The sequence below is a fragment of the Cryptosporidium sp. chipmunk genotype I genome (assembly GCF_004936735.1).
Source record: "Cryptosporidium sp. chipmunk genotype I strain 37763 chromosome Unknown contig_31, whole genome shotgun sequence".
In the NCBI taxonomy this organism is placed as follows: Eukaryota; Apicomplexa; class Conoidasida; order Eucoccidiorida; family Cryptosporidiidae; genus Cryptosporidium; species Cryptosporidium sp. chipmunk genotype I.
Window position 1 is genome coordinate 24810 of NW_027125591.1, and position 16455 is coordinate 41264.

At 24.4% G+C, this 16455-nt stretch overlaps 6 protein-coding genes across 6 annotated transcripts; 4 read left to right on the forward strand and 2 right to left on the reverse strand.

Annotated features, from left to right (window-relative positions):
• Positions 1-611: 611 nt before the first annotated feature.
• On the forward strand, positions 612-4472 carry ELE39_002640 (rhoptry 2; the record flags this gene model as incomplete). Its single annotated transcript, XM_067345744.1, has 1 exon — positions 612-4472. The coding sequence occupies one exon, from the start codon at positions 612-614 to the stop codon at positions 4470-4472; it is 3861 nt and encodes a 1286-aa protein (XP_067201602.1).
• A 503-nt stretch (positions 4473-4975) lies between these two features.
• On the forward strand, positions 4976-5599 carry ELE39_002651 (Rdx family; the record flags this gene model as incomplete). Its single annotated transcript, XM_067345755.1, has 1 exon — positions 4976-5599. The coding sequence occupies one exon, from the start codon at positions 4976-4978 to the stop codon at positions 5597-5599; it is 624 nt and encodes a 207-aa protein (XP_067201613.1).
• Positions 5600-6463: 864 nt separating this feature from the next.
• ELE39_002662 (OB-fold nucleic acid binding domain-containing) lies at positions 6464-7498 on the forward strand (the record flags this gene model as incomplete). The annotated part of the gene is made up of 1 exon (XM_067345766.1): positions 6464-7498. One exon carries the CDS (start codon positions 6464-6466, stop codon positions 7496-7498), a length of 1035 nt encoding a protein of 344 aa, XP_067201624.1.
• An 857-nt stretch (positions 7499-8355) lies between these two features.
• Positions 8356-11625, forward strand: ELE39_002673 (uncharacterized protein; the record flags this gene model as incomplete). The annotated part of the gene is made up of 1 exon (XM_067345777.1): positions 8356-11625. One exon carries the CDS (start codon positions 8356-8358, stop codon positions 11623-11625), a length of 3270 nt encoding a protein of 1089 aa, XP_067201635.1.
• A 120-nt stretch (positions 11626-11745) lies between these two features.
• On the reverse strand, positions 11746-14175 carry ELE39_002684 (uncharacterized protein; the record flags this gene model as incomplete). The annotated part of the gene is made up of 1 exon (XM_067345788.1): positions 11746-14175. The coding sequence occupies one exon, from the start codon at positions 14173-14175 to the stop codon at positions 11746-11748; it is 2430 nt and encodes an 809-aa protein (XP_067201646.1).
• A 536-nt stretch (positions 14176-14711) lies between these two features.
• On the reverse strand, positions 14712-16106 carry ELE39_002695 (uncharacterized protein; the record flags this gene model as incomplete). The annotated part of the gene is made up of 1 exon (XM_067345799.1): positions 14712-16106. One exon carries the CDS (start codon positions 16104-16106, stop codon positions 14712-14714), a length of 1395 nt encoding a protein of 464 aa, XP_067201657.1.
• Positions 16107-16455: the final 349 nt, after the last annotated feature.

Here is a 16455-nt window from a genome sequence, read left to right on the forward strand (position 1 = left end):
AATTTATTTTCTTTTGTTTGTCTACTAAATTCATTCTTATCCAATTCAAATTTTGACATTTTACCGCTGAAATCACTTATAATTATCTCTCAAAATTTTCTATTTGTTCAAATTTAAATGATTGGCGCCATAAAAATACATGCAATAATCAAAATATTATTTTGGCGCTCAAATTTACACGTAGAATTTAGCGCTAGTTTTGTGAAAATAATTAATGAGGCTTTTAATTTAATGAAATAAACTGAAAAGAAGTCAATTGATTTCTTTCTTCTTAGTTCTTACTCACATATTAAGCTTGGGATAAAAGGATTTATATAACTCAAGTGTTTGCTTTTATTCTAATGAACTGGTTCCCAGCAAATTTATGTAATTCAATTAATTGATAGTTTCTTTCATTTAACAACATATTATTCATAAATATATCTTGAATAGATGTACTTGAATTGAAAGTGAGCTTGTACATATGTACATATATATACATCAAAACTTATTATTTGAAGATTAAAAGTTGGTTTTCAGACTCTGAGTTAAACTCGTACACATAAATGTCATTATTATTTATATTCAAGATCTCAAAGTGAAATATTGAAAAAAAAAATAAAAGTGAAAAGATGAATCTTTTGAACTTTATTAAAAGTTATTTTATAATCTCATTATTTCAGATCTTTAACAACGCAAAATGTGAGCCTATTTCATTAATGTATCAGGAATTGAAATCAAAGTTTGATGAATATTTTAGGAGTGGTACAAATAAAGAACCTCAAATTGATGATTATAAAATTAATAATGTTTGTGATGATCCAAGCAATAAGTTAGAATTTCAAATTCAACACGTACCTTTAGTTAGTGAAGGCTATATTAATCTTATATGTAAATGTATGATGGTTGAAAGTGAAGGAGTACCTGATTTAAATGGTAGCCAATTAAGAGGACTAAATTGTACTTCAGATAATAGTTTATTAGGTTCAAATTTTGATTTTGAATATGATAATGATTTTAAAAGACTTAAAATTGATCCTAAATTAGTTAAATCATTTAAAAAAGATTATATTGGAAGATCATTAAAATTACAGATTATATCAAGTATTAATACAAGTAATCAAGAGGAGTTTTGTAGAGTTAGTATGATTGGATTTAAAGATGATTTGGTTTTTTTTCCAAAGCTAGATACCGAACATTATTCTTTAATTGAACTTGGTACATCATTTTGTCATTATTTAGGAAAACGTGAAAATATATTTTTTCAACATCCTTCTCCGGTTACAGAAATTTTGGAAGGTGATATTTTCCAAAATGAATTTTACTTTTATCCTGGCTATAATCAATTTGAGGAGTTTGATAAAGCAAGCAAGTACTTTAATGAGAAGGATCTTTTTGATTGGGATTCACAAGAAGAATATAGTGAATTAGACAAAGAAAACATGGATCAATTGGTTAAATTTGATAAAAATGATGATGATGATAAATACTATGAAAATAAATATCATTATATGTTTGAGCCATTCTTAAGATTTTCATACATAGCAAATAAACCTTATCCGAGAGTATTTATCAAATCAAATGTTCCTTATACAAAATCAATTACTGCATTAGATAGATCTATTAAAAATAACTACTATTCAGTTGCAGGTAAATGGCAAGTTTCAATAACACCTGGCTATTCCAGAGTAAACCAAGAAAATAGTATATTATCAATATTGGGATCTAAATTTAATTCAGTTAAAAAAGAAAAGTATGTTTATGATAGGCTTAAGGATATTGCACATAGATGGAGAAAATTAACTTTTTCTAATTTTCACAATGAATTTAAAGGTTGTTCACTTGGAAGAAAAAGTTCAATTCCACGATTTAAAGAATCATTCAAAGTTTTTGATTCAACAAATACTTCTTTTAAAAGGTATCCATCCAATTTACAAGCTGAAACTGTCTTTGAAGTTATGAACTCAGCATCAATTTTATCTGATAAATTTAAAAGTGATAAAAGCCATTGCTCATTCTATGGAAATATAAGAGAATGTCTTAGATTAATCAGATCAAGAATTAGAGATAAATCTTTAAACTATGTTTTAGGTCATTTATTTATTAATATAATATATGAAACTTGGATTACCTGGGGAAATGAAATATGGCATATTGCTTCCTTATTTAATATTGAAAAATTATTCTTGGATTATAAAAATCGTGATCATGGTTTGTATGATAAATTGGATCCATTAAATTCATTGTTGACTCGATTATTTAATGTGCAACCCTTGGTCGATGATCAGAATTTGGATATTATATCAGTATTAAAGAAAAATCTTATTAATGATGATTTAGATACTTGTTCATTGGAAATGGATATATTTCAATTTGGTGTCTTATCAATTAATCCAATATTAATAGATAAATTCTGGAATTTATTTTCAACCAATTATTGTATGATTTCTTCAGATTCTGCTTTTATCACATGGATTACAAACAAATTTTCATTAAAGTTATATAATAAAGAAGAGAGCAATAATCATAAATTGAAGGAATTTCGGGATCAACTTACTAATGAAGGCGATAGTGGTCAATTAAAGTCGTGGTTATCAACTCCACTGCCAACATACTTTGATCAAATAGATCCAGAAATTGAAGTAGAAATCGATAATGAAGTTAATGAGGAAATATCGTTACCAGAAGTTTATGAATATAATGAATTATTAGAAATATATAATAAGAATGATCCAGGTAACGAAAGGGAAAATTCTATAAATAGGAGAAGATTTTTTAATAGTAATTATTTTAGTAAAAGAAATCAATCAAAATGGATTTCATTTATAGTCAGGAATGTACCATTCAGAGATTCAAGTAAGAAAAGCCTTGAATTTAAATGCAGTATTGGTTCTTGGCCATATAAAGGTGGCGAGTATTCTTGGATGGGTAACTATTTATGCGAGGTAATATTTTTATCGTCAAATTTTTATTCCAAAGATTTTGATTTTTCAACTTTTGATAGTTATTATATTAAAAAAGGGGATTACAAAGAAACCAATACTAGTATATATGGAAAAGCCAGCAAAGATGATGTTAATGAGTCATATATAAGGAAGTTAAGTAGAAATAGAATGATTGGTATAGAATTTGAAACATCATATCCACATAGATGTGGTATAGGTTATTTAGGGAATGAATCAATGAAGACATTAACACCAGTGAAAGGAAATCATTTGTTAAAGATATCATTAGGATTTTGTATTTTGAATGGATTTAAATTACAATGGTTGAGTGATGATTCATTTAATATTTATACAGAAATGTTATATAAATATACTCAGACATTAGAAAAGGGATTAACATATTATGAAAGAAATGGATTTGAGTTATCAGGCTCAGTTCAACAGAGAGTGTTTTCAAATAATACGTGTTCTGGTATAATATTGGAAGAAAAAGTAAACACAGAATTATCAGATTATAGTTTCAAGAGTCAAACAATGGAATGCCAGATATCTTATGATCCAATAATAGTAACAGATGGAATAAGAAAGCATGAATTATTATATATGAGAGAGAAGTATTTTAATCTATTATATAATTTAAGATTTGGTTGTGAAAATATGGAGTCAAAGAATAATGATTATTCGGGAATTGAAAACCATTGTTTGAATTTTTATCCATTATTGGAAAAAGTTAAATTAGATTCAAAAATTCCCAAATGTAAATTTGAATTGACAAAAGAATGGGAATATTTAAATAATAAATTTCCAAATGAATGTAGTATAGGTTCACGAGTAGGAGATTGCCATAGTAAGTTAAGGAATGAAATGAAATGTGACGGCAATAGAGCAATTGGATGTAGATTGGATCTATTTATAGCAAATAATTTTATTAAACCAATCAATATAGATAAGATATCAATACATTTTAATCAGATTTCTTTATTATTAATGCATGGAATAAATAAATATACAAATGATTGGGACAAAAAAAGTACAGAATCTATACGTGATATAATATCAAATTTGGTTTCGAGTAAAGATTTGAGTTTTTATTTAGAGAATGGAGTTAATGGAATATTGAAGGATAGATTGTCATTATTTATGGATGAATATTCAAAATATACTAATGATGATGTATTAGATCAAGCGAAAGAATTGTTTTCATATTCAGGAATATGGTTAGATACACATTCAATACCATTATTATGGAGATTAGTAATGTTTAGAATTGAGGATATACCGTTATTTATAAGTAAGCCAGATTTATTTAGCCGTATATTTAAGAATAACATGTCAAAATCAAAGTCCAATAGATCATTTAGAATAAATTCAAATAATAATGACATTCCATTAGAAGATCATTCTTTAAAAAATAAGTATGATATTTCAACAAGTATTCCACTTTATTGTCCTTTAGCTATTGGATATTTTTGGATTGATAAATTTATGTGGCAAATGTACAGATATCCAGGATCTGATTTACAGAACATTTCACCTATTAAAGAATAGAATGTTTGTATAAGTAATTAATTTAATCGTAGTATAATGTTAACTTAATGATTATTTATGCATTAATAATAATATAAATATATATATATATACATACATACATATATATATATATATATATATATAAGGACCTTAATGTAAGAAATTTTGAATTATTTGAATTATGATTATTTATTCTTTACTATTAATTTAATTTTTTTATTCTTTTTCTATAGTAAAATTAATAAAGACTACTAATTTTACCGCCATACGTGTCATATAATTTATTCAAGAAGAAATATCATTGTCACAAAAAAGAGCGGTAAAAAGAGAGGGGATTTGAAGTTAAATTATAAATATTATAATTAAATAATGTAATAGTCATTCGAGTATAATTATAAATAGGAAATAAAAATTAAAACAACAATTGTAAAATAAATAATAGCTTGTTGTTTTTACAAGTAAAAAAAAAGTTTCTTTTTTTGAAATACATAAATTGATTGATTTTAGAGATCATAGTGAACATGAAAAAGGTTTCTACAATATTATCAGCAGTTATAATATCAATAATTGCAATAGGGGTTGGATTAGTTAAGTTTAATTACTTGAATATAAATGAGTATGGGTTTTTGGAGAAATTAATAACCCCTCAAAATGAAATACCAGATGATGTAGGCCCAAAAACTATGACAATTCAATATTGTGATACATGTGGTACACGAAATTTATATCAACAAGTACAAAGTTATTTGAGTTCAAGAGTAACAGATCCAGATTTTCAATTGGTAGCAGTTAAATATAAGCCATCTCCATTATATCAAGGATTAAGTTATGCAATAACAGCAAGTCAAGTTGGTTTGGGATTGAGTACATTTTTATTCCCATCGCTATTTACCCCAACAGATCAACAAGGACAACCACAGGGCGGTCCAAGAACTCATTTAATGATGTTAATATTTTTTGGGGGAAATATTTTAAGAGGTTTATTTACTAATTCAAATGCATTTGAAATTTATTTAGGTAAAGATTTGGTGTACTCAGCAATTCAGAATAATAGTTCTGGTTATGCAACACCACCAACATTAGAACAAGTTGTTACAATATTGAATGAGCATGGAATTAGTGTATTAGAAACTTTGACTGAATAAATAGGTCAATTAAAAATATATATATTTTTAATTAATATTAATTAATTGTTTATTTAAATTATACTTATCATTAGTTTATATATTGAAATTGAACGAAATTAATTTACTGTTTTATTTGTTTTACACCATATATATCATTTTTTTAAAAGTTTATACGTGCTTCTATAGGTAAATCTAATTATTTAAATATGATCAAAATTCTTATTTCATTTCTCCCCTCGTGTCATTGTTTTACATTTAATATTTAAATATTTATAAAAACAATTTTAATTCACATAAAAAATTTATAAAACAATAATCGGTACTATCTAAAATGACTTGCTATTCAATGGCAAATAATACTATTAAAAATAGTTGTTTAGGCGCCAAGCGCCTACAGGTAATAAAATAATTTATTTTAATTAAAAAGAATAAAAAGTGAGATGAGGATATGGAGAGAGAGGAGAGTAAGAGAAGAAAGATAGAGGGAACTTGTATTTATGTGTGTGTGTGTGTGCGTGAAATGAGGAGATAATAGTAAAATTTGGGGTTTTTCTTCTTTCTTGTTCTTTTGAAGATAATTAAAAAAAAAAACGGAATTAGATGTATATAAATGTCGTTATTTCACTTGTTGAATCAATTTCAAATATAAAATAATTAGTGTAATTTTTAAAAGTATTAATATATTCTTTATTATTATTATTTTATATTTTTAAAATTATTCTAATTTAAAAATAGGAAAATGTGGGGAACTTTCGGTACTGAAAATTTTAAGAGGTTTTAAATTAAAAAAATAAAACAAGAAGAAAATTTTTTTCTTTTCTTTTTTTTTTAGATTTATTTATCAAATAATATACAAATTAATAGGTAAAAATTAAAGTAATAATGTTTTTCAGTAGTGGTAGTTTTGGAGAATCTCCATTTTCATCAAGAAATGAATGTAATTCAAGTACAAGAAGTAGCAGTATATCTAAAAGTGAATCAAGTAATGTGTTTAATTACTTTAATAACACTAATAATGATGGTGTAGAGAATCGTTGGAATAACAACAATAGTTTAGTGACACCATCCAGAAGAGTATCGGTAGCAACAAATAATACAACAACGAATAGTAATAATAGAAATGAAAATATGAATAGAATACAAAGAATGTGTTTGCCTGTAAATATATCAATGATAATTAAGAGTTTAGAATTGAGTCCATCAGTATTTAAGATGTTTGAAAGAAGAATAAGCTCTGTAACAATGGTCGGCTGGATAACACATAAAGAAGTATTGGCATCAAGGATGATATTTAGGATATCAGACGGTACAGGAGGAATAGATGCGAGATTCGATATAGATTCAGAAACATTGGGAGATGAAATAAACAGTTATTTGGATGATTTAAGAGAAGGAACAATTGTAAGATTGGTAGGCCAAGTAGTACCAGGTAAAGGAGATATTTCAACTTATATAAGTTGTTATACAGTAATCAAAATAAAAGAAATGAGTGAATATGCATATTATCATTCAATAGAAGTGGCTTATGTAGCGAATCAAATTGAACAAGAAATGTTGGATGATGATTTAAATACAAAAGAAGAAGATAGTGTACATTTATCTCCCTATACTATTTCAACAAATAACAATACAAATAAATTAACGAATGATGATTTTAACTTGGATTTAATACAAGATATTGGTGTACCAGAAGATGTTACAGATAAAATACATCAGATTGTATATAAAACCTTAGCATATGAAATAAAAAGTTTAAAATCAGAAGAAAAGAAATCATTAGGTATTAATAAGGATCATATAATAAAGGTACTTAGACCATATTATGAGCCAAGCACAATATTATCAGCAATATCAGATTTAGAATCAAAATATGCTGTAATATATGAAGCAATGGATAATCATTATTGTATTTTATAAAAGGACTGATTTAATTATTTATATTGAATAAAATGGAGGATTTTATATACATTCTAATATGTTTTGATGGATTATCAATTTCAGGACAAGTTAATGAATGAATGGATTTTATTGGTATAAATAAAATATTAATATTATTATAATTAGCATTAAAATTGGGGGATTTATTTGATTCTTGAAGAATGATAATATTTTTTAATAGAATCATTTTTAATCTTTTATTTTTAATACTTTTGTATTGTGCTTTATTAAGTAATATTTTTCTAAATTCTAAAGTACCTTTAATAGTAGATCCATTAATAAGTGTAATTATTACAGTTTTAAAATTAAGTGAATTAAGTAGTAATTCCATTAAGCTATATTTTTCCAAGTATCTAAAATATAATAGTAATAATAATAATAATAATATTGCAAATCATAAATAAAATAATAGTAGTATTAATAATAAAATATTTATTAATATTCATACATATTATGTACAATATAATATAATATTGCTTACCTTGAATTATTTTTATCTTCTTTGGTAAAAAGTATATCCGGTATTTCATAGCTTTCTTTGTCAAATAGATTTTTATTCTTTTCTTTTTTGGAATTCATTCTGGTCTTGCATTTTTTTTTTAATTCAGTTTTTTTTTGTTTTAAAACAATTTTTTTTCCACTCACTGATGGGCGGTGGGGTGGTAACGATGATAAATTTTATTTAAAAATAGGTATCGGGTACCTTTTTTAAATAAAATTATTAATTATTATTAATCATTTTTTTTTTTAATCATTATAAATAACTATTCATTATTTTAAATATATATGTAAATGTATATATATATATATATATACATATATTCCTACTGAAAATAATGGTAGAAAAAATATGTTGCAGAATAATAAGCCAGATTCCGTTAATCAAGTATTCAAAATTAGGAATAATAGTAAGAATTCATGCAAGTAAATATATTTCACAAGATGATTATCAGATTGACTTAGTTTTTGATATTTATATTGATGAATTATTGCCTTCTAAGTCAAATATTTTTTTTGATATTTCAGTTAATAATAACCAAGGGGATCTTATATTATTAACATCAGAAACTTGTTGCGTAGTAGCTCTAATACCTTGGGATAAAAACATCGGAGAATTTGAAAAAATCAACAAGATTTATAATTCTAGCTCCAATTTCAACTCAAGCTCAAGTTCCACTTCAAATTCAAAACCACTAATTAACTTGAATTCATCACTTAATATTACTGATAAAGGACAAAGTATATTGAAGATTAAGAGGCCCTCTCATTCATATGGACTTTTTGAAGACGAGGAGGAACAAGAACAAAAACAACAAGAACAAGAACAGAAACAAAGGCAGAAACAGAAACAGGAGCAAGATAACAATACTGGTCCTAATCATTTAAACGACAATAATAAACATTATAAAGAGTTAAATGATTATGAAAATTCAAATCAACACAAAGTATCATACAAATTTTTAAATAACAACCAAACCAATAAATCTCAATTAACTAATGAACTCTATTTAAAACAAGAAAATAATGGTATATTTGTATATAATATACCATTAGTTACCGGTATTATGGTATTTAATTCTTTAAATTTGAATAATAAAAATCATAATAATAAAATTCATCATTTTACAAATAATAAATCATATATTGTTAAATCATTATGGTACCACTTGGACGATTATATAATTTTTATATTAATAAAATCTATTAATAATAATAACAGTAACTACAACAAAATCTCATCCAAATTAATTGCTCTAGATTTAATTTCTATCATTAACTCTAAACATGAAATTAATTCTCAAACTTTTTATAATATTAATGATAATTTTATTGTTAATTATTATGATACAACTAATAACATTCATATTAAAGATAATACTAGTATCGATATAATTCACGGTACCAATATCAATAGTAGTAATAATAAAACTCCTCTTGATTTCGTATTTGGAAAAGGACCAGATGTTTGGAATATATTAACAATTTACGTATTGTTTCATGATAATACCATTTCTTCAATATGTCCAATAATAATGAATAGAATGAAATTACCTTATTTTGCATATCAGTTATTATACACTAATTTACTTGAACAAGAATTTTTTCTAAATTCAAAAGAAGAAACAATTAACAAACAAAATTTTCATTATGATGAAAAACTACATAATACTTTAAATATTCTTCTTGGAGATTTAAGAAATCCTACTGATGAGTCTGGAAATGTTATTGAAGAAATATTACAAGTTAATATATCAAAAGATCATTTTCAAATCATATCTTCCATATTAAAACCTATTCCAATTCAACTTGTAATTTCATGGGAATTAGAAAATAATGAATATAATATTAAATCATTAAAGTTTATTTCTATTACAAATTATCCATTATCAGTTTTTGTTATATTAGGTTCCAATTTAGAAATTGGAGTTTTTATTGCAAGCTATTTATCGTTACCAAATTTTCAAGATACCTGTAACTTTAATTTGATTCAAAATAAAAACAATAGTTTCGTTATTAATACACAAATACAACAAGATCAAGTAGAGGATATTGAAGATAACTTTAATTTTATGCTTAGATGTATTCAGAAATCCAAAATCCCATTAAATAACATTAATAGTAACAGTAATAACAATGATGATGAAGAATTAATAAGGATTATTTCAAACTTGAAGTTTTATGATGGAATACATTTTTCTACTATTATTACTAATAGTAATGCAAATAATACCAGTATTAGTGGTAATAATATTGTTAACAATGACAGCACATATATCAATACTAATAATAGTGATAATAATAAGCCTTTATTTATTATAGGAATTTCAACAGAAAATGATTTATTTGTTATACATATTGATTGGTTACATTATTTATTTACATTGTATTCTAAAATAGAATCTGATATTAATTATCAAAATGATGAAAACAAAGTATTACCAGTTTCTGAGAACTTGGAAATAATAAGAAAATGTATTAATTCAAATCCAAAACTGAAAATATACGACTTACTATCTTTCAACAATATGGATGATTATGATACTAATTTCAATAATACTTACTTAACTTTTATATCAAATTACTGTATTTCTAATGCCAATAGTAATATTAATAAAATAGATAGAAATAAAGTTAACATAGAGTTTATATATAATTGCAATTCTAATAATAATCGGAATTGGAATAACAAATGTTATATATTATGTAATCCAGACTATGATGAATTACCAGAAATTTCAAATACAGAAATACATGATACAAAATCTGTTAAAAGAGAATTTAACATTAAAGATTTAATAGATTTTGATAATATTGATAATAATGATAAGAGTGAAATTTTACAAGTTGATTATCAAGTTAATAAATTAAATGAATATACTCAAGAATGGTTGTTTGTTGAAATGAAGAATTATTATAATAAATTTAGTGTAATAGGTAATGAAATAAAATCGATAAAAAATGAAAAAGAGATTTCTGAATATTATTTAAATATATTGAAATTTTTGAATGATTACAATTCGAATATAATTTTGAGATTAAATAACTCAATAAAGCCAATAATTAATTTGATAGAAAATATAAAACCCAGAATTGATTTATTGAATGAATTAAAAGAAGAGATTGAATATACCAACAAGGAAATTAAGAGAAAAGAAGATGATATTGAATTTAAGATAAAGAATACACTTGAAATGAGCAATTCAATTAATGAAAGAATTTTAAAAATAAAAAATTTATTTATTCAAGAACTTAATAATCACAGAATTCAATATGATCAAGACGTAATAATTCCTGAACTTTTATTAATGTTATCAAATGTCCAACTGGAACTTTGCTCAGCAATTCTTAACTCATTCAATAATAGCAATGATTTTATTGCAATTAATAATGGAAATGATGATGATGATGATAACAATAATAATAACAGCTTGATTGGTAAATGTAAAGAATATGATGATAATGATATACAAAAAATCAATATTTTTACCAATGAATTTAATAATTATGTAAAATATAATAAATTTGTTATTAATAACTTTCAAAAGTTGCAGAATAAAATTCTTGAGCTTAACAGAATTGTATGTAATTATTCCAAGAAAGTATAAGATTGAATTAATTTGATGATATTTTGTAGTAGTTAATAATAATAACATATAATGAATAAATTTATTATAGTTTCCAATATTATTTTAGAAATAATTTAGCGAGTTAAATAGTGGGATTGATTATAGTTTTCTTTTTTTTATATTAGATTTAGTTTTCGATTGTTTTTGATGATTCTCAAATTCATTTTTTTCGGATGATTTTTTCAAAGTTTTTCCTGCTGAAACATTTTCGCTCTTGTTCAATTCTTTTTCTTTTTTTAAAGATTTATTTTTATCTTCTGACTTAATACGTTTTGACGTAGTTTTTGAAGGAGTTGATGATTTTATGTTTGAATTAGTTTTAGCTTCTAATTCATTTAAAACCTTGGATTTGGATTTTGCATTAGCTTTATTAGATTTATTACTTTTAACAGCTGGTGTTATAGAAATTTCATTGCTTTGATCATGATCAGAAACAATCTGATTAATTTCCAATGATGATAAGGATTTTTTAGATTTTAAAGAGGATTTTTTCTTATCAATACTTTGAATGTTTTTACTAATAGTGCTAGTTGTCTTTAAATTTTCTTGGTTCTTATTTTTATCTATCCTTTTCAAGACTTTCTTTTTTGATTTATCCCCTTGAGTAGTTTTAGTTTTATTATCATCCTTATTTTTTTTAGAAATACTCTTCTTAGATTTTAATCCAAAATCTTTACTTATAATAAAAGAATTTTCTTTTTTTTCCTTTTCCTCTGGACTGTTATTATTATCGAATAAACTAGTTCTGCTTATATATGTATAACCTAATAAAGATTTAGCTAAACTTGTTAAACCAAATTGAAGTTTATTTGAACCAAGTAGTCCACTTGCACTAGTTCCACCACTTTTTGGTGTAGTATTAAGACAAGGTTCTTGAAGTAAATAATCATTTTGCGATTCCAATACTAAATCCATAGGTTCTGAATAATGATGATCATTTCTATCTTGCTCATTTATAACAATAGAATCTTTTCTTAATTCTTTATCTTTAATAATTTTACTATCATTCTTATCATTGTTTTCATCTTTATTAATAATTGAATAAGAATCCTTTCTAAGAATATCATTATATGATTTTTTTAAATGAATATACTCTTTCTTTAATTGCAAAAAATCTGTATTTACATTACTTAATTCAGAATGTAAATTTTCAATTATATTGTAATCTTGATCTATTTTTAATGTTATAAAATTCTTAAAATTTTGTATATATTCATGTAATGTTTTTATTATAGCATCTATCTCCATATTACTTTTTTCAAATTCAACATTCATTATTGTAACATTACCTATTTTTCTCTCAATCTCCAAGATTGATTCATAAAGTATGTTTTTTAATGGCGTTAAATATTTTGAAGTAAAATTATTTTTATATGAACTTTGAATATTATTAATTTCATCATTAAGCTTTGTTATTTCATAACACTTTAATTCATAATTACCATTTATACATTTATTTTCTTTTATTATATTACTATTATCTTCTTGTAATTTTATTATTTCTTTTTTTAAATTATTAATTGTATTCATATTTTCATGGTTTTCAATTAATAATTCATCCACTTTCTTCTTATTATTTACCTCATTTTCAACAAACATTTTTTCTTTATTTTCTAAACTTATTATTCTTGCTTCTAAATCTTTTACAGTTTTCTTTAAAAAATGTGCTTCTTGATTCTTCTCATTCAATCTTTTTCTTAATATATCCAAAGATTCTGATAAATAATTTTCATTTTCTAAATTAGAAGCAGAAGTAGCAGTTGAAGGAATTAAATTTTCTGAAAATGATGAATCTATTTTAATTTCATTACTCATTCTGGTTGGTTGTAACTTATTTTCATTTTGTATTGATGGCAAGTTTGATTTCAAGTTCTCGTATATTTCTTTTCGTGGTGATGTTGGTAATATTGGAAGAAATCTTGTTTTTGTACTTAATGGAGTAAATATTGATGATGAGCCAACGTTTATTTTGTTGCTATTACTAGTCATATTTCCACTTAAATTTTCAAATCGACTTGGTGTCATACCTACTGATTTTATTCTTACTTGTGATTTAGTTGTCTGTGGAGTTTTTTCACCAATATTATTACCTAAATCACTATTAATTCTCAAAATACTTTCTTTAAACATATTGCTACCGTCGCCATCATCTACTTCTTTATAACTTTGTATTGAATTTATTCCATTTCTTATATTGAATGGTGTCAATATTCTCGTATTTTCTACTGATGATAAGGATGCTGCTACTGCATGATTATTATCAATATTTCTTGAATAATCATCTTTTCTGTTATTACTAAAGCTACTACTATTATATGGCAATGGTGGAGGAAGCCCAGATGGGCGTGATGGAGATATATACAATTTTTTTAATGATGATAGCCCGTAAGTTCCCCTTTTTGAACTTATCTCAAAATCATTAGTTTCATTATTTTCCTCATTAAAATCTCTTACTCCTCTTGATGGGGTTCCTCCCAATCCAATACTATTACCAATATTGCCAACTAAAGATGCTAGTGATTTTCTCATTTATTAACAATTAAATAATTTACTGCCTAATAAATTCTTTAACATTAATTCATGGAATCTTTGTAACCTTTGGAGCTATCTTCTCTTTTTTTTCTGTTAATTTAATAAATAAAAAAATTTTCTTATTAGTTTTTATTTTTACGAAATATGAGGGGCGCTTTATTTTCTAATTTTATTACGTGGAGATTTATGAAATTTATGAATAACAAACATGCAAAAAACAAAGAACCCGCTCAAACACGTAATTGATATAAAATTTTTACATTTTTTAAAAAATTTAATAAATGAATGAAACTAAGAAAAAAAAAAACCTTGTAATAAATTTTATAAGTTATTGAATGACGATAATAATAAAATTCAAGATGATTAACAAGATAGAGGAGAAAAATAATTAACTTTCAAAAAAAATAGTTAAAAATATGGCTTAGTAATTAATAACTAAATTAGCTAAGAAATTACGTGGAATAGTACTAAAACTGACAGTATAGTAAATTTTTTTTTTTAAATCAAGTTCCAAAAAAAATGTAATTAATAAACTAATCATCAAATAAATTTCTTCTTGAATTGCCATTTGACGACTCATCACCAAAAAGACTCGGCTTCTTTTCTGAACTGTTTCCATTGTCACCTGCATGGCAAGCAAACAAGGAATCCATAATTTCTTTACGTTTCATATCAGCCTTCATCTTTCTTTCAGCTTCTTCTCTTTGTTTTCTCCTTTCCTCTTCCATTCTTTTTCTTTCAGCTTCTTCCTTTTTCTTTCTTTCAGCTTCTAGCTTTTTAAGTCTTTCAATTTCTGCTCTTTTTTCAGCTTCTTTTTGACTTTCCCTAATGGAATTGGAGTTCATCTTACTTCCATCATTAAATCCTGAGTTTCCAAATATATCATCCACATCTGTATTAGGTCTTTGTGAATAACAAGAATTTTGACCTAAAATGCCATTGCTATTGCTTGTAAATAGCTGATTTTGCCTCACATTACCAATAACTTGACCAAAATTACGATTATTATTGTCAATAACATAATCTGAGCCACCTAAATTCCCACTGTTCCTATCATTAAATTGGGGGAATTGATTACTAGTATTAATATTATTTCGATTATTGCCATTATTTGATTGAAAGGGAGCATTGTTTACATTAGACACTAATTTCATTTTTGTATTAAATATTGAAATTAGTTCATTAAGCTTATTTTCAATATTATTTACTTTATCTGTTAAATTTTTTATTTCATTATTATGAATTTGAAAATGATCTTTTATTGTTGTCGACAATGTTTCAAACATTATATTTAAATCATTATATATCCCCTGATTGTCTATCATTCTATTTAATAATACATTTTCATGATTTTCAATCTTCTGATTTGATCCTAAATTAATTTCATGGAGACTATCATATGCAGAGTAGTTTGCCATATTTGATCCAAAGCTATTATTCACATTAAATATAGAATCATCTGTAAAACTATTCTGATCATTTGATAACATACTTGTTCTACGATCATCACTCTTATCTAATCTTTCTACCATATTATTAATTTTAATGTTATTTTTAATGATATTGACTCCACTTGTACCTAAATCTTCATCCAACATGTCATTTATAGATATTCCTTCATTATTATTAATATTTAAAGAGTCAAATTTCGAATTTATCGAATCTTTATATAATTCTTCCTCTAATTCATCAAATAAACCTTTCTTACTTGAACTTTCTGGTTTATTCGAATTTATGCTACTTATTGATTGTCCAGCATTAATACCTGAACTTGAATAATCTAAAAAATTTGATGCATCCAACTCATTTAAATTACTACTATCAATGCCACTAACACTACTAATACTCACTCTATGATCTTGATTAATTTTTTGATCATATTTGTCATTATTCCCCTCTTCAAACATTAAGTCAATATTATTCTTCATTATATCCTAATAATATTGCAGTTTTTCCGCTTAAATATCAAACCCTATAACAGTAATCTTACTATAAATATTATAAATAATCTTAAAATAAAAAGTATAATATATTTAATTTATAAAATTTTTTTTTTCAATCATTAAATCTATACAATTATTCAATATTAATTATTATTTACAAATGGGCGCTAAATGGGGTTTCTGCATATTTAGAATAATTTGTGCGAGTATTTAATGCTTTAAGCAAGAAATAAATATTTCAATATAATAATACAAGAAGTTTTTATTATAAATAAAGGACTTTTTCATTTAATTTGAAAATTGAAATAGTTAATTGCATAAATCTAAAATTCTA